The 27,559-nt window shown below is 48.0% G+C and overlaps 1 protein-coding gene across 12 annotated transcripts in view; it reads left to right on the top strand.

The window, feature by feature from the left end:
* The window catches only part of RAP1GAP (RAP1 GTPase activating protein), a 269,542-nt gene that overhangs the window by 142,746 nt on the left and 99,237 nt on the right, over window positions 1–27,559 (top strand). For 9 of the 12 annotated variants that reach the window (XM_088459487.1, XM_088459483.1, XM_088459480.1 and 6 more), the window contains one exon: window positions 4,378–4,468. The exons of the other annotated variants lie outside the window; for them this stretch is intronic. Coding sequence is in view for 6 of the 9 variants with exons in the window: in XM_088459483.1 (XP_088315609.1) it covers window positions 4,378–4,468 (91 nt within the window). In the remaining 3 variants the exon portion in view is untranslated. The remainder of the gene's footprint in view (window positions 1–4,377; window positions 4,469–27,559) is intronic. 12 annotated transcript variants of the gene reach the window in all.

Below are 27,559 nucleotides of genomic sequence, written 5' to 3'. Positions count from 1 at the left end.
GTGTATTTGCTCCAGTACACAATTTCTTCCCGGAGCTTCCTCCCTCGTTATTCACACATTAGACATCATGTAATTACCGTATGATAGATGTTCAGCAGGGAAGTGGGGGGTGATTTGGGTGGGCATTTTAAGCTCAGTTTATATTATTTTATCTTTATTATCTGTGACATCACGCTACAGTTATATTATTAACAGGGGGCGCTGTGACATCACACTGCAATAATATTAATAATAGTTGATGCTGTGACATCACACTACAGTTATATTAATAGTTAATGCTGTGATGTAACATTACTGTTATATCAATAATTCAGTAGCTGGCACTGTGGCATCTTACTACACTTATATTACCAGTTGGAGCTATGACATCACACTGGATTTATATTAATAATAGGTGACCCTGTGACATCACACTGCAGTTAAATTAATAATAGATGGTGCTGTGACATCACACTGCAGTTGTATTACTAATAGCTGGTGCTGTGACATCACACTGCAGTTATATTAATAGGTGGCGCTGTGACATCACACTGCAGTTATATTAATAATAGGTGGTGCTGTGACATCACACTGTAGTTATATTAATAATAGGTGGCGCTGTGACATCACACTGCAGTTATATTAATAGGTGGTGCTGTGACATCACACTGTAGTTATATTAATAATAGGTGGCGCTGTGACATCACACTGCAGTTATATTAATAATAGGTGGCGCTGTGACATCACACTGCAGTTATATTAATAATAGTTGGTGCTGTGACATCACACTGCAGTTATATTAATAATACCTGGCGCTGTGACATCACACTGCAGTTATATTAATAATACCTGGCGCTGTGACATCACACTGTAGTTATATTACTAATAGCTGGTGCTGTGACATCACACTGCAGTTATATTAATAATAGTTGGTGCTGTGACATCACACTGCAGTTATATTAATAATACCTGGCGCTGTGACATCACACTGCAGTTATATTAATAGGTGATGCTGTGACATCACACTGTAGTTATATTAATAATAGCTGGCGCAGTGACATCACACTGCAGTTATATTAATAATAGGTGGTGCTGTGACATCACACTGCAGTTATATTAATAATACCTGGTGCTGTGACATCACACTGCAGTTATATTAATAATAGGTGGTGCTGTGACATCACACTGTAGTTATATTAATAATAGGTGGCGCTGTGACATCACACTGCAGTTATATTAATAATAGGTGGTGCTGTGACATCACACTGCAGTTATATTAATAGGTGGTGCTGTGACATCACACTGTAGTTATATTAATAATAGGTGGCGCTGTGACATCACACTGCAGTTATATTAATAATAGGTGGTGCTGTGACATCACACTGTAGTTATATTAATAATAGCTGGCGCTGTGACATCACACTGCAGTTATATTAATAATAGGTGGTGCTGTGACATCACACTGTAGTTATATTAATAATAGCTGGCGCTGTGACATCACACTGCAGTTATATTAATAATAGGTGGTGCTGTGACATCACACTGTAGTTATATTAATAATAGCTGGTGCTGTGACATCACACTGTAGTTATATTAATAATAGCTGGTGCTGTGACATCACACTGTAGTTATATTAATAATAGCTGGTGCTGTGACATCACACTGTAGTTATATTAATAATAGGTGGTGCTGTGACATCACACTGTAGTTATATTAATAATAGCTGGTGCTGTGACATCACACTGTAGTTATATTAATAATAGGTGGCGCTGTGACATCACACTGTAGTTATATTAATAATAGGTGGTGCTGTGACATCACACTGTAGTTATATTAATAATAGTTGGTGCTGTGACATCACACTGCAGTTATATTAATAATAGGTGGTGCTGTGACATCACACTGCAGTTATATTAATAATAGCTGGTGCTGTGACATCACACTGTAGTTATATTAATAATAGGTGGTGCTGTGACATCACACTGTAGTTATATTAATAATAGCTGGTGCTGTGACATCACACTGTAGTTATATTAATAATAGGTGGCGCTGTGACATCACACTGTAGTTATATTAATAATAGGTGGTGCTGTGACATCACACTGTAGTTATATTAATAATAGTTGGTGCTGTGACATCACACTGCAGTTATATTAATAATAGGTGGTGCTGTGACATCACACTGCAGTTATATTAATAATAGGTGGCGCTGTGACATCACACTGCAGTTATATTAATAGGTGATGCTGTGACATCACACTGTAGTTATATTAATAATAGCTGGTGCTGTGACATCACACTGTAGTTATATTAATAATAGCTGGTGCTGTGACATCACACTGTAGTTATATTAATAATAGGTGGCGCTGTGACATCACACTGCAGTTATATTAATAGGTGGCGCTGTGACATCACACTGCAGTTATTAATAGGTGATGCTGTGACATCACACTGCAGTTATATTAATAATAGGTGGCGCTGTGACATCACACTGTAGTTATATTAATAATAGGTGGCGCTGTGACATCACACTGCAGTTATATTAATAATAGCTGGCGTTGTGACATCACCCTGCAGTTATATTAATAATAGCTGGTGCTGTGACATCACACTGTAGTTATATTAATAATAGGTGGTGCTGTGACAACACACTGCAGTTATATTAATAGGTGGCGCTGTGACATCACACTGTAGTTATATTAATAATAGGTGGCGCTGTGACATCACACTGCAGTTATATTAATAATAGCTGGTGCTGTGACATCACACTGCAGTTATATTAATAATAGCTGGCGCTGTGACATCACACTGTAGTTATATTAATAATAGGTGGTGCTGTGACATCACACTGCAGTTATATTAATAGGTGGCGCTGTGACATCACACTGTAGTTATATTAATAATAGGTGGCGCTGTGACATCACACTGCAGTTATATTAATAATAGGTGGCGCTGTGACATCACACTGCAGTTATATTAATAGGTGGCGCTGTGACATCACACTGCAGTTATATTAATAATAGGTGGTGCTGTGACATCACACTGTAGTTATATTAATAATAGGTGGCGCTGTGACATCACACTGCAGTTATATTAATAATAGTTGGTGCTGTTACATCACATTGCAGTTATATTAATAATACCTGGTGCTGTGACATCACACTGCAGTTATATTAATAATAGGTGGTGCTGTGACATCACACTGTAGTTATATTAATAATAGGTGGCGCTGTGACATCACACTGCAGTTATATTAATAATAGGTGGTGCTGTGACATCACACTGCAGTTATATTAATAGGTGGCGCTGTGACATCACACTGTAGTTATATTAATAGGTGGCGCTGTGACATCACACTGTAGTTATATTAATAATAGGTGGCGCTGTGACATCACACTGCAGTTATATTAATAATAGGTGGCGCTGTGACATCACACTGCAGTTATATTAATAGGTGGCGCTGTGACATCACACTGCAGTTATATTAATAATAGGTGGTGCTGTGACATCACACTGTAGTTATATTAATAATAGGTGGCGCTGTGACATCACACTGCAGTTATATTAATAATAGTTGGTGCTGTTACATCACATTGCAGTTATATTAATAATAGCTGGTGCTGTGACATCACACTGCAGTTATATTAATAATAGGTGGTGCTGTGACATCACACTGTAGTTATATTAATAATAGGTGGCGCTGTGACATCACACTGCAGTTATATTAATAATAGGTGGTGCTGTTACATCACATTGCAGTTATAGTAATAATAGGTGGCGCTGTGACATCACACTGCAGTTATATTAATAGGTGGTGCTGTGACATCACACTGCAGTTATATTAATAGGTGGTGCTGTGACATCACACTGCAGTTATATTAATAGGTGGCGCTGTGACATCACACTGTAGTTATATTAATAATAGTTGGTGCTGTTACATCACACTGCAGTTATATTAATAATAGCTGGCGCTGTGACATCACACTGTAGTTATATTAATAATAGGTGGCGATGTGACATCACACTGTAGTTATATTAATAGGTGGCGCTGTGACATCACACTGCAGTTATATTAATAATAGGTGGCGCTGTGACATCGCATTGCAGTTATATTAATAATAGCTGGCGCTGTGACATCACACTGTAGTTATATTAATAATAGGTGGCGCTGTGACATCACACTGTAGTTATATTAATAGGTGGCGCTGTGGCATCACACTGCAGTTATATTAATAATAGGTGGCGCTGTGACATCACACTGCAGTTATATTAATAATAGGTGGCTCTGTGACATCACACTGCAGTTATATTAATAATAGATGGCGCTGTGACATCACACATACCATCCTATGATCTCATGCGTTTCTTCCTTACAACCATTCTCCTTTTAAATTACAGGCGTCATGATGGACAGAGCCAGCTCATTTCTTACACCCTAGATTTATCCAGAGCAAACTCCACTCCCCTTGAAAGTGCTCCCCAATTTAAGGTAAGAGTGACCCCAGCATGCTGCCCCCACCCCACTAATACAGGCATTACTGCAGCAGACAACCTGAGCTTTGCTTGCTGTGTTTCCCTCTCTGATACTTGTAACTATGATCTGCATGTCAGTGTGCTTCTCGTACAGCTCCATCATGTCAGTGTGCTTCCCGTACAGTGCCGTCATGTCAGTGTGCTTCTCGTACAGCTCCATCATGTCAGTGTGCTTCCCATACAGTGCCGTCATGTCAGTGTGCTTCTCGTACAGTGGCGTCATGTCAGTGTGCTTCTCGTACAGCTCCATCATGTCAGTGTGCTTCTCGTACAGCTCCATCATGTCAGTGTGCTTCTCGTACAGTGCCGTCATGTCAGTGTGCTTCCCGTACAGCTCCATCATGTCAGTGTGCTTCCCGTACAGCTCCATCATGTCAGCGTGCTTCTCGTACAGCTCCATCATGTCAGTGTGCTTCTCGTACAGCTCCATAATGTCAGTGTGCTTCTCGTACAGCTCCATCATGTCAGTGTGCTTCTAGTACAGCTCCATCATGTCAGTGTGCCTCTCGTACAGCTCCATCATGTCAGTGTGCTTCTCGTACAGCTCCATCATGTCAGTGTGCTTCTCGTACAGCTCCATCATGTCAGTGTGCTTCTCGTACAGCTCCATCATGTCAGTGTGCTCCTCGTACAGCTCCATCATGTCAGTGTGCTCCTTGTACAGCTCCGTCATGTCAGTGTGCTTCTCGTACAGCGCCGTCATGTCAGTGTGCTTCCCGTACAGCGCCGTCATCTCAGTGTGCTTCTCGTACAGCTCCGTCATGTCAGTGTGCTTCTCGTACAGCTCTGTCATGTCAGTGTGCTTCTCGTACAGCTCCGTCATGTCAGTGTGCTTCTCGTACAGTGCCGTCATGTCAGTGTGCTTCCCGTACAGCTCCATCATGTCAGTGTGCTTCCCGTACAGCTCCATCATGTCAGTGTGCTTCTCGTACAGCTCCATCATGTCAGTGTGCTTCTCGTACAGCTCCATCATGTCAGTGTGCTTCTCGTACAGCTCCATCATGTCAGTGTGCTTCTCGTACAGCTCCATCATGTCAGTGTGCTTCTCGTACAGCTCCGTCATGTCAGTGTGCTTCTCGTACAGTGCCGTCATGTCAGTGTGCTTCACGTACAGTGCCGTCATGTCAGTGTGCTTCTCGTACAGCTCCGTCATGTCAGTGTGCTTCTCGTACAGCTCCGTCATGTCAGTGTGCTTCTCGTACAGCTCCGTCATGTCAGTGTGCTTCTCGTACAGCTCCGTCATGTCAGTGTGCTTCTCGTACAGCTCCAACATGTCCGTGTGCTTCTAGTACAGCTCCATCATGTCAGTGTGCTTCTCGTACAGCTCCATCATGTCAGTGTGCTTCTCGTACAGCTGCATCATGTCAGTGTGCTTCTCGTACAGCTCCATCATGTCAGTTTGCTTCTCGTACAGCTCCATCATGTCAGTGTGCTTCTCGTACAGCTCCATCATGTCAGTGTGCTTCTCGTACAGTGCCGTCATGTCAGTGTGCTTCTCGTACAGCTCCATCATGTCAGTGTGCTTCTCGTACAGTGCCGTCATGTCAGTGTGCTTCACGTACAGTGCCGTCATGTCAGTGTGTTTCTCGTACAGCTCCATCATGTCAGTGTGCTTCTCGTACAGCTCCGTCATGTCAGTGTGCTTCTCGTACAGCTCCATCATGTCAGTGTGCTTCTCGTACAGTGCCGTCATGTCAGTGTGGTTCTCGTACAGCTCCATCATGTCAGTGTGGTTCTCGTACAGTGCCGTCATGTCAGTGTGCTCCTCGTACAGCTCCATCATGTCAGTGTGCTTCTCGTACAGCTCCATCAGGTCAATGTGCTTCTCGTGCAGCTCCATCATGTCAGTGTGCTTCTCGTACAGCTCCATCATGTCAGTGTGCTTCTCGTACATCTCCATCATGTCAGTGTGCTTCTCGTACAGCTCCATCATGTCAGTGTGCTTCTCGTACAGATCCATCATGTCAGTGTGCTTCTCGTACAGCTACATCATGTCAGTGTGCTTCTCGTACAGCTCCAACATGTCCGTGTGCTTCTAGTACAGCTCCATCATGTCAGTGTGCTTCTCGTACAGCTCCATCATGTCAGTGTGCTTCTCGTACAGTGCCGTCATGTCAGTGTGCTTCACGTACAGTGCCGTCATGTCAGTGTGCTTCTCGTACAGCTCCGTCATGTCACTGTGCTTCCGTACAGTGCCGTCATGTCAGTGTGGTTCTCGTACAGCTCCATCATGTCAGTGTGCTTCTCGTACAGCTCCGTCATGTCAGTGTGCTTCTCGTACAGTGCCGTCATGTCAGTGTGCTTCACGTACAGTGCCGTCATGTCAGTGTGCTTCTCGTACAGCTCCGTCATGTCAGTGTGCTTCTCGTACAGCTCCGTCATGTCAGTGTGCTTCTCGTACAGCTCCGTCATGTCAGTGTGCTTCTCGTACAGCTCCAACATGTCCGTGTGCTTCTAGTACAGCTCCATCATGTCAGTGTGCTTCTCGTACAGCTCCATCATGTCAGTGTGCTTCTCGTACAGCTGCATCATGTCAGTGTGCTTCTCGTACAGCTCCATCATGTCAGTGTGCTTCTCGTACAGCTCCGTCATGTCAGTGTGCTTCTCGTACAGCTCCATCATGTCAGTGTGCTTCTCGTACAGTGCCGTCATGTCAGTGTGCTTCACGTACAGTGCCGTCATGTCAGTGTGCTTCTCGTACAGCTCCGTCATGTCACTGTGCTTCCGTACAGTACCGTCATGTCAGTGTGGTTCTCGTACAGCTCCATCATGTCAGTGTGCTTCTCGTACAGCTCCGTCATGTCAGTGTGCTTCTCGTACAGTGCCGTCATGTCAGTGTGCTTCACGTACAGTGCCGTCATGTCAGTGTGCTTCTCGTACAGCTCCGTCATGTCAGTGTGCTTCTCGTACAGCTCCATCATGTCAGTGTGCTTCTCGTACAGCTACATCATGTCAGTGTGCTTCTCGTACAGCTCCAACATGTCCGTGTGCTTCTAGTACAGCTCCATCATGTCAGTGTGCTTCTCGTACAGCTCCATCATGTCAGTGTGCTTCTCGTACAGTGCCGTCATGTCAGTGTGCTTCACGTACAGTGCCGTCATGTCAGTGTGCTTCTCGTACAGCTCCGTCATGTCACTGTGCTTCCGTACAGTGCCGTCATGTCAGTGTGGTTCTCGTACAGCTCCATCATGTCAGTGTGCTTCTCGTACAGCTCCGTCATGTCAGTGTGCTTCTCGTACAGTGCCGTCATGTCAGTGTGCTTCACGTACAGTGCCGTCATGTCAGTGTGCTTCTCGTACAGCTCCGTCGTGTCAGTGTGCTTCTCGTACAGCTCCGTCATGTCAGTGTGCTTCTCGTACAGCTCCGTCATGTCAGTGTGCTTCTCGTACAGCTCCAACATGTCCGTGTGCTTCTAGTACAGCTCCATCATGTCAGTGTGCTTCTCGTACAGCTCCATCATGTCAGTGTGCTTCTCGTACAGCTGCATCATGTCGGTGTGCTTCTCGTACAGCTCCATCATGTCAGTGTGCTTCTCGTACAGCTCCATCATGTCAGTGTGCTTCTCGTACAGCTCCATCATGTCAGTGTGCTTCTCGTACAGTGCCGTCATGTCAGTGTGCTTCTCGTACAGCTCCATCATGTCAGTGTGCTTCTCGTACAGTGCCGTCATGTCAGTGTGCTTCACGTACAGTGCCGTCATGTCAGTGTGCTTCTCGTACAGCTCCATCATGTCAGTGTGCTTCTCGTACAGCTCCGTCATGTCAGTGTGCTTCTCGTACAGCTCCATCATGTCAGTGTGCTTCTCGTACAGTGCCGTCATGTCAGTGTGGTTCTCGTACAGCTCCATCATGTCAGTGTGGTTCTCGTACAGTGCCGTCATGTCAGTGTGCTCCTCGTACAGCTCCATCATGTCAGTGTGCTTCTCGTACAGCTCCATCAGGTCAATGTGCTTCTCGTGCAGCTCCATCATGTCAGTGTGCTTCTCGTACAGCTCCATCATGTCAGTGTGCTTCTCGTACATCTCCATCATGTCAGTGTGCTTCTCGTACAGCTCCATCATGTCAGTGTGCTTCTCGTACAGCTCCATCATGTCAGTGTGCTTCTCGTACAGCTCCATCATGTCAGTGTGCTTCTCGTACAGCTCCAACATGTCCGTGTGCTTCTAGTACAGCTCCATCATGTCAGTGTGCTTCTCGTACAGCTCCATCATGTCAGTGTGCTTCTCGTACAGTGCCGTCATGTCAGTGTGCTTCACGTACAGTGCCGTCATGTCAGTGTGCTTCTCGTACAGCTCCGTCATCTCACTGTGCTTCCGTACAGTGCCGTCATGTCAGTGTGGTTCTCGTACAGCTCCATCATGTCAGTGTGGTTCTCGTACAGTGCCGTCATGTCAGTGTGCTCCTCGTACAGCTCCATCATATCAGTGTGCTTCTCGTACAGCTCCATCAGGTCAATGTGCTTCTCGTACAGCTCCATCAGGTCAGTGTGCTTCTCGTACAGCTCCATCAAGTCAGTGTACTTCTCGTGCAGTGTCGTCATTTCTGTATGCTCCTTGTCCAGCATCGTCATGTCTGTCTACTACTCGTACGGCTCCATCATGTCAATGTGCTCCTTACACAGCTCCGTCATGTCCGCCTGCTCCCCGTACAGCTCCATCATGTCCGTCTGCTCCTCGTACAGCTCCATCATGTCCACCTGCTCCTCGTACAGCTCCGTCATATCCGTCTGCTCCTCGTACAGCTCCATCATGTCCGTCTGCTCCTCGTACAGCTCCATCATGTCCGTTTGCTCCTCATACAGCTCCGTCATGTCAGTCTTCTCCTCGTACAGCCCCGTCATGTCAGTCTTCTCCTCGTACAGCTCCGTCATGTCAGTCTTCTCCTTGTACAGCTCCATCATGTCAGTCTTCTCCTCGTACAGCTCCGTCATGTCCGTCTTCTCCTCGTACAGCTCCGTTATGTGCGTCTTCTCCTCGTACAGCTCCGTCATGTCCGCCTCTTCCACCTAAAGCTCTTTGGTTGGTGGGGGAATATTTAAAGCCACCAATCCCACCACTGAATAACCTTCCCTGTGGACAAGTTCTATAGACCCATGATGTGGTGTTCCCTCTGCACTTCACGGTGTTCCCTCTGCACCTCACGGTGTTCCCTCTGCACCTCATGGTGTTCCCTCTGGAATAGAGGGTGCCCCTGTACAGTGTGTGTGTCACGGGCTCTCCTGCACCAACATCCCACTCAGGGCCTCTCCTGTCCCCGGCCACTGTGGGTTAGAGGGTTCAAAGGGCCTTTGTACATGCAGGTTTAAAAACCAAGGGCCATATTCAATTAGAAGAGAAAAGCCATTTTCACGTGGTTTTTAGCGATAATTTTGTGGGGATTTTTTTTACTCCGTACTCAATCCCAGTCCGTTTTCGCCTATGCGGAAAGTCAAGGCACTGAAATAGGCGATACTTTTTCTCCACAGAATAGCAGGTGAAAAAAATTGTAAAATCTATATTTTGGGGTGCATATGATGGGAAACCAATCAAAACCCTTGGTACCCCCCCCCCCCAAAGGACAATTCACCCAAAAAAATAAATAAAAAATTCCAATATCCCCCCCAAAAAAGGTCTTTGAAATTGGGGGCGAAAATGACAAAAGTGGGGGGACAACTTCAAAAACTAGCTAAATAAGCTTTTGGGGGTGCTCTAAGAAGGGGCCAAGTGTTTTGGGGATTGCAGGTGCTTGTATGACAGAGAGGAATTTAATTTTTTTAAAACCTCACTTTAGAGACATTAAAATATGCTACAGATTTGATAGGACTACTTATTTTCACCAAAAAATCCTGCTTAATGCCGTTCTTCACCACTTTTGCAAGGACGCTATTAACAAGGATTTTATACAACTTCAGTACCCCAATTAGTTTTATTAGGGCTATTGGAGCTTTGCTACATTGGCCGATCGTTGCTTTGTGCGCATGCGTAAGCTCGCGAACCTGCCACTGCGAACGGGCCTGCGATCACAGTGACTACGCAGACCCACCGCAGCGTGATTGAAAGGAAGTGACATTTGTGGATGGTGACGGTGGGGTTGGGTGGGGGGGGTCGGCTAAAAAAAACGCAGACGTGCCAGTGTGTTTGAACGCTGTGGCAGGGGCGTGCATAAATTATCCACGCGACGCCTTACGCAGCCTGAGGTCTCATAGCGTGCGATGAGGATAGCAATTTCTGAGTAAGGTCAGAGCTTGTGCAAATGTGCGTGAGGCTGCGATGGTACTCACTGTTACCGATGGTCTCGCAGTCTTGCTAAGTATTACGGATGTGTGTAAGGTAAGGTGGGCGTCCCTATGTTGTACTGTGATGTCATTGCGATAGCAATGGATTAGCATATTATCGCAGTTGAACTTCATAGTGAATCAGGCCCACAGATAGCAGGAAGGGGGAAGGGGGATAGTTTATGGACAATACATAGCTTGTATGCTGAACTTCATAGAACAACCAACAGTTAAACCATCACCAGGATTAAAGGACAACTATACCCTAACATATCCCCCATAACTGTAGCCATGTACAGGGACAATAAATCAACCACCCTGTCGAGAGTATATATGTTACCTAGGGGACTGTAAGCCAATTACAAGCACTGCCTCAGAGTACTGCATGTTATTTCAGCATATTCTGTGTGTGCGCAGTGGCCGGGTAACCTACAGTGATTTATCTCTCCTCGCGCCAGGATATCTGTATTATAGCAGAACCAGTCATGTTTGGGGCCTGTTTTATAATAGGGTCCTGGAGCTAGGTCCAATCAGCGATTGTTATTCCAGCTCTCACACAAACATTGTTTTATCCATAGAGCTGTTATTCCTGCTGATAATTGCAGTTCCTGCGGCGTCCGGGCCCCATTAGTAATACAAGGTCTGCTCTCCTGCCTTACAGAGAAATACAGTTACACTCAGGGGTCCTCACTTCCCCACATTCCACAGGTAATCTCCTGAGAGATGACGTACTCTCCTCCATACAGTCAGTCTGTGTGCTCTCTCCTGTACAGTCAGCCTGTGTGCGCTCTCTCCTGTACAGTCAGTCTGTGTGCGCTCTCTCCTGTACAGTCAGCCTGTGTGCTCTCTCTCCTGTACAGTCAGTCTGTGTGCGCTCTCTCCTGTACAGTCAGCCTGTGTGCTCTCTCTCCTGTACAGTCAGTCTGTGTGCGCTCTCTCCTGTACAGTCAGTCTGTGTGCGCTCTCTCCTGTACAGTCATTCTGTGTGCGCTCTCTCCTGTACAGTCAGTCTGTGTGCGCTCTCTCCTGTACAGTCAGCCTGTGTGCTCTCTCTCCTGTACAGTCAGTCTGTGTGCGCTCTCTCCTGTACAGTCAGCCTGTGTGCTCTCTCTCCTGTACAGTCAGTCTGTGTGCGCTCTCTCCTGTACAGTCAGCCTGTGTGCGCTCTCTCCTGTACAGTCAGTCTGTGTGCGCTCTCTCCTGTACAGTCAGCCTTTGTGCTCTCTCTCCTGTACAGTCAGCCTGTGTGCGCTCTCTCCTGTACAGTCAGCCTTTGTGCTCTCTCTCCTGTACAGTCAGCCTGTGTGCTCTCTCTCCTGTACAGTCAGCCTGTGTGCTCTCTCTCCTGTACAGTCAGCCTGTGTGCTCTCTCTCCTGTACAGTCAGTCTGTGTGCTTTCTCTCCTGTACAGTCAGCCTGTGTGCACTCTCTCCTGTACATTCAGCCTGTGTGCTCTCTCTCCTGTACATTCAGCCTGTGTGCTCTCTCTCCTGTACAGTCAGCCTGTGTGATGTCTCTCCTGTACAGTCAGCCTGTGTGCGCTCTCTCCTGTACAGTCAGCCTGTGTGCGCTCTCTCCTGTACAGTCAGCCTGTGTGCGCTCTCTCCTGTACAGTCAGTCTGTGTGCTCTCTCTCCTGTACAGTCAGCCTGTGTGCGCTCTCTCCTGTACAGTCAGCCTGTGTGCTCTCTCTCCTGTACAGTCAGCCTGTGTGCGCTCTCTCCTGTACAGTCAGCCTGTGTGCGCTCTCTCCTGTACAGTCAGCCTTTGTGCTCTCTCTCCTGTACAGTCAGCCTGTGTGCGCTCTCTCCTGTACAGTCAGCCTTTGTGCTCTCTCTCCTGTACAGTCAGCCTGTGTGCGCTCTCTCCTGTACAGTAAGCCTGTGTGCGCTCTCTCCTGTACAGTCAGCCTTTGTGCTCTCTCTCCTGTACAGTCAGCCTGTGCTTTCTCTCCTATGCAGTCAGCCTGGAGCGCTCTCTTCTATGCTGTCAGCCTGTGTTCTCTCTCTCCTTTACAATAAGCCTGGGGGTGCCCTATTCTATACAGCCTGTGTTCTCTGTTTTATAGAGACAATCTGTGTGCACTCTTTTCTGTGCTATCAGCCTGTGCTCTCTCTACTATACAGTCAACCTGGGGGCGCTCTCTTCTAAACAGTCAGCATGGGGCACTCTCTTCTATGCGGTCAGCCTATCCTCTCTCTCCTTTACAGACAGTCTGTATCTGCTCTCTTCTATGCTATCAGTCTGTGCTCTCTCTCTCTCCTTTACAGTAACCCTGGGGGAGCTCTATTCTGTACAGTAAGTGGGAGGGGGGGGCACTCTCTTCTATACAGTCAGCGGGGGTGGGGGGCACTCTTCTATACAGTCAGCAGGGGTGGGGGGGCACTCTCTTCTATACTGTCAACCTGGGGTGCTCTCTTTTATGCAGTCAGTATGTGTGCTCTCACTTCTATGCTCTCAGCCTGTGCTTTCTCTCCTTTACTCTGTACTACTCTTTAAACCTGTGCTCTCCCACCTATACAGTCAACCTGGGGCGCTCTCTTCTACTCAGTCATCCTGGGGCACTCTCTTCTATTCAGTCATCCTGGGACGCTCTCTTCTATTCAGTCATCCTGGGACGCTCTCTTCTACTCAGTCATCCTGGGGCACTCTCTTCTATTCAATGAGCCTGGGATACTCTCTTCTATTCAGTGAGCCTGAGCGCGATCTCTTCTATACATCAGCCTGAGCGTGATCTCTTCTATACGTCAGCCCGAGTGCCATCTCTTCTATACATCAGCCTGAGCGCCATCTCTTCTATACATCAGCCTGAGCGTGATCTCTTCTATACATCAGCCCGAGCGCGATCTCTTCTATACATCAGCCCGAGCGCGATCTCTTCTATACATCAGCCTGAGCGCGATCTCTTCTATACATCAGCCTGAGCGCGATCTCTTCTATACATCAGCCTGAGCGCCATCTCTTCTATACATCAGCCTGAGCGCGATCTCTTCTATTCATCAGCCTGAGCGTGATCTCTTCTATACATCAGCCTGAGCGCGATCTCTTCTATACATCAGCCTGAGCGCCATCTCTTCTATACATCAGCCTGAGCGCGATCTCTTCTATTCATCAGCCTGAGCGCGATCTCTTCTATTCATCAGCCTGAGCGCGATCTCTTCTATACATCAGCCTGAGCGCGATCTCTTCTATTCATCAGCCTGAGCGCGATCTCTTCTATTCATCAGCCTGAGCGCGATCTCTTCTATACATCAGCCTGAGCGCGATCTCTTCTATACATCAGCCTGGTGCTTTCTATTCAATACACTTAGGGGTAAATTTACTAACTGTCGGTTTTGAGTCTGTTTCAAAATCGATGGTCAACGAGGGCTATCGGCATCTGATTACAGTTTTAAAAACCAATTATGCAGCGGTTTCGACTGTAATTTGAAAGCGGACATAGCAAACCCGTCACCAGTCTGCTGCATACATGCCTACTCTCCTGGGATGGCCGGGAGTCTCCAGAAAATCGGGGGGTGTTCCCGGCCCCCCGGAAAAGTAGGCAAATCTCCGGGCCGGCCACCATCCACCCCGCATCCCCATACACCCCCACAGCAGGGAAGGTGTGGGGCAACTTGCGCTGAATCGCGTAATCGTGGTTTCGCCCCCCTCTTCATAATGTCATTGTGAAGAGGGGGTGGAGCCACAATCACGTGGTCATGCCCCTGCTCTGCCTCCAATGCTGCTTCATTGCCACGCCCCTTTCTGCCGCGCCAAGCCAAAGAAGCCAAGCTACCCCCTCCCGGAAGGAGGGAGCTGAATGTCAGTGAGTATGGGGTTGTTGCTAGATCCAAGTTAGAGAAAGGACCTCTGACATCACAACCACGTGAGGGCTACAGCAGGGCCAGTCAGGTACCAGTGTTACTAACCACGTGGGTATAGAGGGTAAATAGAAACTCGAAGCGTGCCCGCGCAGGGACACTTTTGGCCCCCTGTTCTGAACCTTGGTCCTAACCCTGTTGTCCCGAGCTACATGGTTGTGGCATCAGAGGTTCAATAAACCACTTCACTATAGACCTAGCTGTAAGTATAGTCTGCTGCAGAGGGGAAGCACTGCACAGATTACTGTGATCTGTGCAGACTTCGTTAGGTTGGGGGGGGGGGTGACGCGGCAATAGGTGGCTTTGCGGGGAGATGGTGAAATATTGGGGATGGAGCAGAGTGCGTGACCTCGCCCAGGGGCATTTCTAGAAAGAAGGGGGCCAGTGTGCAGTCTCCGACACGGGCCCCCTCCTTTCTGTCCAGTGGCCGGCCAGCACCGGAGTTATAGACTCTAGGGCACTGGAGTGCGCCCAGAGTCTATAGAGTATGCGCAGGGCACCTGGAAAATGGCTGCGGCGGCATTTGCCCTGTACTGCGCACGCGCAAACGACGGGAAAATGGCCGCGGCGGACATTTTCCAGTCGTTTTTACAGTGCTGGACCCCCGCGCTGACGTGAAACTCCTGAGAGGTAAGTAATACTATGGGTGCAGGGTGAGCACTGCGGGGACCCCAGGGGTCCGTGTTCCGCGCACACCCTGCACCCATTATAGATACGCCCCTGACCGCGCCCCCTCTTCACAAATGCCGAGATTAACAGCATCGTGAAGCAGGGGGCGGGGCCACCATGATGAGAATCGCGTGTTCGCCCCCCTCCCTGTATGTGGGAGATTGCAAGGGGGTGGTGGCCGGCTGGGAGATTTGCCCCCTTTTCCACCTTATTTTCGGGAGCCTCCCAACCATCCCGGGAGAGTAGGCATGTATGTCGTTACCATAGACTCACATCGCGCAGTCGCGCAGCATTTACAATAAGTCTGACCAGCCGCGGACATTACAAATCTTCTCGCACGCAGAGAGCTCTCGTGCTGCGGATGCAATCACAGTGGCTAATTTATGGACGCCCATGAAACGGCGTTCAAACGGACAGACACGCCTGCGTTTTTACAACCACCCTCCCGTCACCACCCTCCAAACGCTGACAACCTGCCACTCTCTTTGCTATGAATACCTCTGTGCATCCGTAATTTCAATGCGATCGCTGTGCACGCGCGCTGCTTCTTGTACGCATGCGCAATGGCAAACCATCGCTCAATCTGCGTTTGTTAACGCCATTGCTTACGCTGCTGAATCAGGCCCTAATTTCTTAATTCTTCTATGTTATTAATCATGCTAATAATATATTTTACATTGTGAGTCCCATACATTGCTCTGCTACGATGTGTACTGTAATTGAACTCCTAATCCGACCGTGATATATATATATATGGTTCCCCGGCGCTGTAAAATAAATAAGTGTTAGAAACAGCATCGGCATGTGCTCTATTTCCAGCATAAGGCAACGGAAGAGTAAACCTAAGAATTTAGCAGTTACCTTTTACCTCTCTTCCACTACCAGCGGCCACAGAGGTGACATTATTCTCCGTCTCTCTTCCCAGCCACCCTCCTTATTGGCCCAGATCCCACAGCTGCACTACAGGGGACAAAAGAACCACTACAACAGTTATGAAGGACATTTGTAGCTATTGTGACATTTCCGTCCTATTCTATAACGTGAACGGGAAGAATGAATGCACATGACATTAGTGCCTGATCTCAGGATAGATGGAAATGTTTTATTCTTCAGCTGAATCCGTACGTACAGCCGCCATAGCTAGAAATCTGCTAGTTACTGGCGGGTTATACAGCAGGCGAATATTTACTCTTGGTAGCAATCTCCTAATATCTGGTATATAGGTATACCAGACTTCTGCTTAATAAATGTGAATATATAAATTCTATCTTTTCTATCTGTCCGCCTTATGTACGAAGCTCAAGAGGCGCAGTGTGGCCGTGGTGGTCCTGTGCGCTCACGGTTTAGGCCGCTGTACATCAATTTCCCCTGAAAGTGAATGTGTTTGCAGAGCAAGATGGTGGCATTTTTTGGGGGGGTTTTGGTCAGTATTTTGCTCTGGCCGACGGGAGGAGTAGGGCAGAGTCAGGGCGGAAATGAGATGCCATTGTGGTTGCATGGTTGTGCGTTGCCAACGCGCAGACAGACTGTTCCCTATTTACAAAGATCTGGCGTGGATGGGGTCTCCAATCTTTAAAGGGAGCCGTCTGGCGCTTTTAAGTTGAGTGGGGAAACTCTTTTGTGGGGGCATCTGAAATACGATACAGTATTTGCTGTCCTGCGCTGTTTATCCGCGGGCACATTGTAGATAAAGGTCCGTCTGTCTGACCGCACAGGACTTCATTTATGTAGCACTTCGCCTGGATGGTCCACTCAGAACACGGTGCATGAGCCCTATCCGCACTCTCCGCGCTGCGCTGCGTAGAGTGGTGGAGACATTTCAGAGATGTACGTGAGAACCCGATGTTTCCGCGCATCTGCGATGTCGTTATATCTGCACATGCGCAGAATCCGCACTGCGATATGGGGCTGCGATGTCGCTCGAAATTCCCCAAACGCTGCAGCATGATTGATGCTGGCGTTTGGGGGCGGCGATACGAAGCGTGCCAAAGCCGGTCTCTGCGTAGTTGGACGCAGCTTCACTGGCCCCCGGTAGCGTGTTTTACCCGGACATCCCGAGTAACCCCAGCGTTACTCAGATGTCCGATGGTCACGCAGTTGATCCGATGGCTGCGTCTCTGAGCATCGGATCAGAGAAGCCGGCAGTGGGCAACTTATTACTTACAACGCCTCCGGCTGCTTTTGCGTCTTGCAGGACAGCTGCAGCGGCTGCGCTACAGGGTCCACCTCCGAATTAGTCGCATAGTTAGTAAGCGCACTGTAACGTGACATCAGTAAGTAACAATCTGGGCCTATTTATTTATTATTCAATTATTAACCGTTTCTTATATAGCGCAGCAAATTCTGTTGCGCTTTACAATTTGAATTGACATTAACATTTTACTGGGTTGTAAAAGACATACATACATAAAGACATACATAAAAGACATACATAAGGGTAAGAGGGCCCTGCTCGCAAGCTTACAATCTATAGGGAAATAGGTGTTGATACATAAGGATAGGTGCTATATATTGCAAATTGGTCCAGCCTGATTGCAGATGTTCTTGGTGGGCTGTATAATCCAATCACACTGGAAAGTTGGCCTAGGGTTAGGAGGATGTTATATTGAAGAAAGAGAAGATGTGATAGGTGTTTACTATAAGAATAGAGTTAGATAGGGAGCTATAGAAGGTTAGGTGGGCGGTCCTGGAATCTGATAAGCTTGTCTGAAGAGGTGAGTTTTCAGAGAACGCTTGAATGTTTGGAAACTAGTGGAAAGTCTTATTGTGCGTGGGAGGGCATTCCACAGGGTGGGTGCAGCCCGAAAAAAGTCCTGTAACCGTGCATGGGAACAAGTAATGCGTGGGGATGAGAGACGCAGATCTTGTGCAGAACGGAGATGTCGGGTTGGGAGATATTTTGAGATAGGTGAAGAAATGTATGTTGGTGTGGTTTTATTAATAGCTTTATGTGTAAGTATTTTAAATTGAATACGGTAGAAGACCGGCAGCCAATGGAAGGACTGACAGAGTGGATCAGCAGACACTGAACGTTTGGTGAGAAAGATCAACCTCGCAGCTACATTCAAAATGGATTGTAGTGGGGAGAGCCTGTTTTTGGGAAGGAGACTATTGCAATATTCAATGCAGGAAATAATGAGTGCATGTATTAGAGTTTTTGCAGTGTCTTGCGTAAGATATGGTTGAATTTTGGCTATGTTTTTTAGATGTATGTAACAGGATATAGAGACAGATTGAATGTGGGGAACAAAAGACAGTTCAGAGTCAAGGATGACACCTAGACAGCGAGCTTGTGGGGTGGGGTTGATTGTCGAGTTGTTAACAGTAATAGAGATATCAGGTTGGTAACTACTATTGGCCGGTGGAAACATAATGAATTCTGTTTTGGATATATTAAGTTTGAGGTAGCGAGATGACATCCAAGATGAGATGGCAGAGAGACATTCAGCAGGGTTGCCTACCCTCCCGATTCGGGCGGGAGCCTCCCGATAAACGGGTGCAGCTCCCGCCCCCCCGGAAAGGCAGACAAGCCTCCCGCATGCCGCCGATCCACTGTCTCCCCCCCGTCAGTACCTGATAAACCCCCTTCAGCGGGGGGCCGCTGACGCGATTCGCGTCATTTTGGCCCCGCCCCCTGCTTCACAATGCCTGTATTTCGGCATTGTGTAGCGGGGGCGGGGCCAAAATTACGCAATTGCGTGGCCCCGCCCCCTGTCACACCCGGAAACGGCCTTCAGCCCGCCCGGCCACGCCCCCTGTTCTGCCGATCTGGCTGCTCCCTCCCGGAAGGAGCAGCCAGATAGTCGGCAAGTATGCATTCAGTGACACGGACCAGCACGGATGGTGACAAATCTGGGGAGGATAGGTAAATATTAGTATCGTCCACGTACAGATGATACTGAAAACCAAAAGAGCTGATTAGTTTGCCAAGAGAGGTGGTATAGATTGAGAAAAGCAGAGGACCTAAGACAGAGCCTTGTGCCCATCACCAGCCCCAGGGCAGCTGGGTTTCTCTATAACAGTGCGGAGGCCCCCTTAGGTTGGTCAGTGTAGGGTTCTGTCCCCCTCCCCTCTGTGGCTACCAGACCCACACTGAAAGCAATGGGCCTCTTCTTGGCCCCCCCCGGGGCTGTATAGTACCCACTATGACCAAATTAGAATAAAAAAATTTCATATAAAGCTTCATTGAAGAATAATTTTCCAAAAACCCTCATTTACCGCATTATTAGATATAAAGTAAAAGGTTTCTTGAGCTCGTTGTTCTAATGAAAACCAGATGACGGCACCGGGGGCAGCGCCCATTGGATTATCCATAGTAGAGGTGCCTCACGTACTATAACTTCTTTTCCTGCAGGAATTATGGGTCTGATTCACTATGGATCGCAACTGCGTGTACAGTTCAGCTGCGATAGTATGCTAATTCATTGCGATCACTATCCCGTCGCAGCCCACTTTACTTAGCACACGTACGTACTGTTTAGCAAGACTGCGAAACCATCGGTACCATCGAGAACCATCGCAGCCTCACGCACACTGGCACAAGCCCTGACCTTACTCAGAAATTGCTAATTTCCACGCACGCTCTCGGGCCTTAGGCTGTGTAGGGCATCGCAGTGGCGCAGTGCCCCCCCCCCGCCGTCCCGCCACCACCGGCACTTCCTGTCCATCGCTCTGTGATGGATCTGTGTAGATCGCAGTCCCGAACTGCGATGCATGCGCAGAACGAAACAATTGCCAGATTGCGTGCGTAATCGCGGTACGGTAGTGAATCAAGCCCTGTGTAAACAAAGTGGAAATAAGCAAACGGTGGAGGTTAAATTGCTTGTAAAATGCTGGTAAATGTACTTTGGGGCTGATGCAGAAATGTACGCGTTCCATGACCCACTTCAGTCGTGCTGGACGTCTGTCAGTGAGCGGAGAATCGGGAAGCTAAGCAACTTTACTAAATCACTGCCCAATACAATTTCAGCTGCCTCCTGAAAACTTCATGCCCTAAAGCAGCAAATATAATTACTGCAGAGGAACCATACAGTAGGCTCTACATCCCTCTGACGGGGGCAGTTGTACGTAGCGCTTCTGACCTTATTGCACTACAAAGTCTTTGATGAGCCCGGGCCACCTCTCACCGGTTATGGAAGCCTGTTACACCACCAGCAAATGCATTATGAACACGGGTCAGGCCTGCCATGCACTTTGGTTCACTGGCCTAAGAGCTTGTCTGGAACATTGATGCCCTGATGGCCGCTCTCAGACAATGCTGAGGACACGGACTGACTGCGGAATCCCTGCATCTCCGGATGAGCTCATCACCTCTTCTGCAATATAATGTGATGTCTGCTTCGGAGAGCATTCATAAGGCAGAGAACGTACCCAGAGGAGGCAGCCTCACATCTTCTCTGTATGAGCAAATATGTGTTTTATGTTCTTTTGGAGTGGTACCCCACCCCCCACCCACCTCTGCAGATGAATTCTAGGCCTCCGTATTTGTTGCGGTGCTCAAAGTCACTTTATTATCCAGTGCTTGTAAAACCGCTCCTCAACCAAATACAACTGTCCTAATATCGTGCTCCAGTACGTCCGTCAGTTCTGATGCTTTCCTGAATTTTGGAGCTGCCAATAACTTTATTGAATTAACCTTGGCTATTCCCATCACATTCTACCTGCTCTGTCCATTGGCAGCCTCTGATATTCATTCTTCTCTGCCCTCCAGGTGCCTAAAACTCATTGATGTCTTCAGCAATGCAAGGCTGAGACCTTCCCTACACATTGTCCAAATCTTTCCCAGCATTGACCTGCATCGTCCATACCATTGTTGTCATTGAGTTAATCTTGGACGCTACTCCCTGATCTTTGCATGCAACCTTGGTATCGGAAACCAGGAATCTAGTGCTGAGATAATGGACTATTCTTATACACCAGATAGTGACTACAGAAGAATGAACAAGATTAACCATAGACTCAGTCATCTCAGAGCTGTTTCATTATCAACTAGGAGGCTCCAAATTTTCTCAACTCAATTTTAAGGGAGTCCCTCAATCTCATCTGCTTTATGGAAGACGACAAATTAAAGACGACATTGGTGGCACGCTATATCCATTATGACCAATAGTTATTCTTCAGTCAGCGCTCCCATCACAGGATAATACGGGTGGGTTCATTACCGTGGGCTTCAGTGGCAGAAGCCGTGATTCTACTGACATCCTCGCTGGTGCCCATCATAAACCTCCACTGCCAGCCTCCACTTCCTGCCATCTCAGAGACTACCTAGACGCAATCCCACATTGCGCTGCTGAGGGTGGTCTTATACCGGCAAACACCAGTCACTCTCGCCTCTTCTATGTCCTGGAGACACTATCAGCATTAGACATAAAGTACTATATATATATAAGATGTTGGATTACATCCAGTTTTATTCCGGTCCATACCAACCCTTTCCATGTTTCTGTTGGTTTCCTGTGTGTTTCCTTTAGGAAATCGCCCCCAAACCGCTCCTGGTCACCTCATAACATAAGACTGAAGTGAATCATATTGTGTAATGCAAAATGTTATTTGCTAGAGTCTATGGTCCAACATGAGAGATCCTGGGAAGAAACAATGATGTACTACCTATCTGCCATGGATTCCCACCATCTACAGCATCCAGTGATCCAGCCGGGGGGTCATCATCCTCCCCCACAAGTCCCCACTATGATGTCTCAGCCCTGGGCATAGATACGTCCTGCATCCCTGTACCTACACACCTTCATGTACAGAGCTGTCTAACTGAGCAGCAGTCTTAACTGGTCCCATCTCCTGTTACTGGCCCATCCTGTCTCCTAATCGCCTGCATATACCTGCGGCCTGACCTTTCTACATTTATTGGTACTGGCCAATCCCTGTCTATGTTTACTTATAGTTCCTGGGCCAGCAGCCGCCTCGTTGGCCAAAACTGGGGGGGGGGGGTTTCACAATTGTTGGGTTACATTGTGCAAAGGCCTCGCCTCTGGTGTAATTGGTGTAGAAGGGGTATATCCCCTTCAGGACTGCTCTCAGCTGTCACAGGAGGTTACTTTAATAATAAGTCCTTATGATGGCTGATCCCTCCCGTTCTTCACCTTCACACATCATTTGCTGTGAGAGCGGATGATCTGATTGTGTTCTGTGTTTCCTCTGCAGTATTGTAATAAATAGCCGCGGGTACTACAACGCGCTCAGGGAACTCGCCCTCTCTGTCTCCCCCCCCCCACCATTCCTCTCCATTTGCGTTACTTACACTTAATGGAAGATGTATTAAGTTAAAAAAGAGTTTTTCTTTTCTGTATTTTAAAAATGAAGTATGTTTTCATATATTATTACCTGAGAATAAACCAACTTTTAATGATTTGCCCTTGATAAATATGATACCCCATACAAAGCCATGGGGGGATGCACTCGCCAGGGACAGTTGATGTGTAGGCCGACCTTAAAGTTAGCCCTTTCACCATATTCCTGAGCAATAGGTATTTTCATCATGTAATATATCGTCACTGCTTTTTTTTCTGTGAATTAAAGTACCGGTACTGTAGTCAGAAACAAGGTACTAGTACTCACAAACAAGGTACCAGTACTTCGAAACAAGGTCCTGGTAATCAGAGAGTAGGTACTGTACTCGGATACAAGGTCCTGGTAATCAGAGAGGAGGTACTGTACTCAGATACAAGGTACCGGTAATCGGAGAGGAGGTACTGTACTCAGATACAAGGTACCGGTAATCGGAGAGGAGGTACTGTACTCAGATACAAGGTACTGGTAATCAGAGGGGAGGTACTGTCCTCAGAATACAAGGTACCGGTAATCCGAGAGGAGGTACTGTACTCAGATACAAGGTACCGGTAATCAGAGAGGAGGTACTGTGCTCGGATACGGGATGTAGTCGGCATGCGGGATGCAGACGGTCTGAATACCGGTGCTGAAATCCCGACAGGTCGGGATCCCAGCACCAGTATTCCGACCGCCGGCATCCCAAAGGTAAGTATCGGGGTGTTAGGGTGAGGTTAGGGTTAGGTAGCAGGGTTAGGGTTAGGCATTAGGGGGAGGGTTAGGGTTAGGCACCGGGTAGGAAGCGTTAGGATTACATTGCGGGGAGGGAGAGGTTAGGTTTAGGCACCGGGGAGGGAGAGTTAGGGTAGGGGTTAGGAAAGTACTCACCGTCACTTCCTATTGGTGTCGGGATTCTGGCTGTCGGGATTCTGACCAGCGGCATCCCGACAGCCAGGATTTCATACCCAACCGGTACAAGGACCTGGTAATCAGAGAGGAGGTACTGTACTCAGATACAAGGTACCGGTAATTAGAGAAGAGGTACTGTACTCAGATACAAGGTATCGGTAATCAGAGAGGAGGTACTGTACTCAGATACAAGGTACCGGTAATCAGAGGCAAGGTACTGTACTCAGATACAAGGTACTGGTAATCAGAGAGGAGGAACTATACTCAGACACAAGGTCCTGGTAATCAGAGGGCAGGTACTGCACTCAGATACAAGGTACCAGTAATCAGAGAGGAGGTACTGTACTCAGCTACAAGGTACCGGTAATTAGAGAAGAGGTACTTTACTCAGATACAAGGTACCGGTAATCAGAGAGGAGGTACTGTACTCAGATACAAGGTACCGGTAATCAGAGGGAAGGTACTGTACTCAGATACAAGGTACCGGTAATCAGAGAGGAGGAACTGTACTCAAACACAAGGTACCGGTAATCAGAGAGTAGGTACTGTACTCAGATACAAGGTACTGGTAATCAGAGAGGAGGTACTGTACTCAGATACAAGGTACCGGTAATTAGAGAAGAGGTACTTTACTCAGATACAAGGTACCAGTAATCAGAGAGGAGGTACTGTACTCAGATACAAGGTACCGGTAATCAGAGAGGAGGAACTGTACTCAAACACAAGGTACCGGTAATCAGAGAGTAGGTACTGTACTCAGATACAAGGTACCGGTAATCAGAGAGGAGGTACTGTACTCAGATACAAGGTACTGGTAATCAGAGAAGAGGTGCTGTACTCAGATACAAGGTCCTGGTAATCAGAGGGGAGGTACTGTACTCAGATACAAGGTACCGGTAATCAGAGGGGAGGTACTGTACTCAGATACAAGGTACCGGTAATGAGAGAGGAGGTACTGTACTCAGATACAAGGTCCTGGTAATCAGAAGGGAGGTACTGTACTCAGATACAAGGTACCAGTAATCAGAGAAGTGGTACTGTACTCAGATACAAGGTACCGGTAATCAGAGGGGAGGAACTGGACTCAGATACAAGGTACCAGTAATCAGAGAAGAGGTACTGTACTCAGATACAAGGTACCGGTAATCAGAGAGGAGGTACTGTACTCAGATACAAGATACCGGTAATCCGAGAGGAGGTACTGTACTCAGATACAAGGTACCGGTAATTAGAGAAGAGGTACTATACTCAGATACAAGGTACCAGTAATCAGAGAAGAGGTACTGTACTCAGCTACAAGATACCAGTACTCCGAAAGGAGTTACTGTACTGAAATACAAGGTACTGGTACTCCGAGAGGAGGTACTGTACTCACGTAATGCTGTGTACCATCAGGGAAAAAAATGCCATCACCACATACTGCGGAGTATCGTCAGGAAAATAGCGCTGTACTTTGTGGGGGAATTTCTTGCACACATGTGAAAAAACCTAAAAACTCTGACAGCACATACGTTACACAGAGCGTGCGCACAAAGGCCATGTTGCGATTGTAATGCACGGTATCAGATATGTTACGATAGCCGTGCTGGGCGGTGGCTTCTCAGATGCACAAAAATGGTCCGTCTTATGGGCGTTATGGGGGTGTCGCCGGCATGTCGCTGAAGGGTTTGCGTACTCAGACGCATAATCTATCACATAGGAGGGCACACTGTGACGGAAAATCTGCACCAGCCATCGGGCTGGTGCAAGTTTCTATAACGCGACAGATCATGGTGTCCAAGGAGGCACCAGGCGGTTTTATAGTGTGTACGGACGCTGAAAGCGGGCGTCTGAGGCCTTGCACATTCGGCCACACGGATGTACATTTGCGTAAAGTTGCAGGCGGATGACCGCCAATAGACGCATCTGTGTGTGCGTCTGCGTCCACTTTTACCTCCTACGTTTATACATGTTTTGTAACCCACGCTTCAGCGATCACCCAGGTGTGTGCAGCAGGTCCCCTATATCTTTATAATAATGTCTCCATACTGTTCTCTTTTTTATACTCTTTTACCTCTGTGAACATCCTATATCGCTATAGCTCTCCATATTGCTAATTTTACATAGTATATTACCTCTGTGGGTGCCCTATATCGCTATAGCTCTCCATATTGCGCATTTTACATAGTATATTACCTCTGTGGGTGCCCTATATCGCTATAGCTCTCCATATTGCTCATTTTACATACTCTATTACCTCTGTGAACACCCTACATCGCTATAGCTCTCCATACTGCTCATTTTACATACTCTATTACCTCTGTGGGTCCCCTATAGCTCTATAGCTCTCCATATTGCTCATTTTACATACTCTATTACCTCTGTGGGTCCCCTATATCGCTATAGCTCTCCATATTGCTCATTTTACAAACTCTATTACCTCTGTGGGTGCCCTATAGCTCTATAAGATCCTTGCACAGCAGTCAGGTCTATGTATTGCTCGGGATGGGTACGGGATGCCAACGTTCGGGTTCCCGGCGGTCAGAAGTAAGCCTAACCTAACCCCTAACCCTCCTTCCCCAGTGCCTAACCCTAACCCCCCCACTAATGCCTAAACCTAACCTCCCCCTCCCCACACCCTAAATATAACCCTCCCCCTTAGTGCCTAACACTAACCCTCCCCCTAGTGCCTAACCACTAAACCTTCCCTAACCCCAGTACTTGCTTTCGGGATCCCAGCGGTCGGGATGCCGGTGCCGGCATCCCTACAATCCCGACGCCTCTAGGTAAGTAAATCTAACCCCTAACCCTACCTCTCCGGTGCCTAACCCTAACCTCCCCCACTAGTGCCTAACCCCTAACCCTCTCTCCCCGGTGCCTAATCCTAACCTCCCCCACTAGTGCCTAAACCTAACCTCGCCGTCCCCCCTAACTATTCCCCTAGTGCCTAACCATTCCCCTAAACCCAGTACTTGCCTACGGGATCCCATCGCTCCAGCGATTGCTTTTCCATATATGCCAGCGCTATGATCGCATACTGCAAAGCGATCATGAGCACTAATATCGTGCCCAGATCGCATTGCAAATGCGGTCATTAATAAATGGGCCTCCGAAGCTCTAATTGGGTACTGAAGGGGAGCTAATGTAGGGCTTGTAGGAGAGGGGAGGCAGATGTAGAGCTTGTAGGAGAAGGAAGGCAGATGTAGGGCTTGTAGGAGAGGGGAGGCAGATGTAGGGCTTGTAGGAGAGGGGAGGTAGATGTAGGGCTTGTCGGAGAGGGGAGGCAGATGTAGGGCTTGTAGGAGAGGGGAGGCAGATGTAGGGTTTGTAGGAGAGGGGAGGCAGATGTAGAGCTTGTAGGAGAGGGGAGGCCGATGTAGGGCTTGTAGGAGAGGGGAGGCAGATGTAGGGCTTGTAGGAGAGGGGAGGCAAATGTAGGGCTTGTAGGAGAGGGGAGGCAGATGTAGGGCTTGTAGGAGAGGGGAGGCCGATGTAGGGCTTGTAGGAGAGGGGAGGCAGATGTAGGGCTTGTAGGAGAGGGGAGGCAGATGTAGGGCTTGTAGGAGAGGGGAGGCAGATGTAGGGCTTGTAGGAGAGGGGAGGCAGATGTAGGGCTTGTAGGAGAGGGGAGGCAGATGTAGGGCTTGTAGGAGAGGGGAGGCAGATGTAGGGCTTGTAGGAGAGGGGAGGCAGATGTAGAGCTTGTAGGAGAGGGGAGGCAGATGTAGGGCTTGTAGGAGAGGGGAGGCAGATGTAGGGCTTGTAGGAGGGGAGGCAGATGTAGAGCTTGTAGGAGAGGGGAGGCAGATGTAGGGCTTGTAGGAGAGGGGAGGCAGATGTAGGGCTTGTAGGAGAGGGGAGGCAGATGTAGGGCTTGTAGGAGAGGGGAGGCAGATGTAGGGCTTGTAGGAGAGGGGAGGCAGATGTAGGGCTTGTAGGAGAGGAGAGGCTTGTAGGAGAGGGGAGGCAGATGTAGGGCTTGTAGGAGAGGGGAGGCAGATGTAGGGCTTGTCGGAGAAGGGAGGCAGATGTAGGGCTTGTAGGAGAGGGGAGGCAGATGTAGGGCTTGTAGGAGAGGGGAGGCAGATGTAGGGTTTGTAG

This window comes from Taudactylus pleione, unplaced genomic scaffold, assembly GCF_031769625.1.
Source record: "Taudactylus pleione unplaced genomic scaffold, aTauple2 ptg000912l, whole genome shotgun sequence".
Taxonomy (NCBI): domain Eukaryota; kingdom Metazoa; phylum Chordata; class Amphibia; order Anura; family Myobatrachidae; genus Taudactylus; species Taudactylus pleione.
This window is presented reverse-complemented; position numbering and strand designations above follow the sequence as displayed.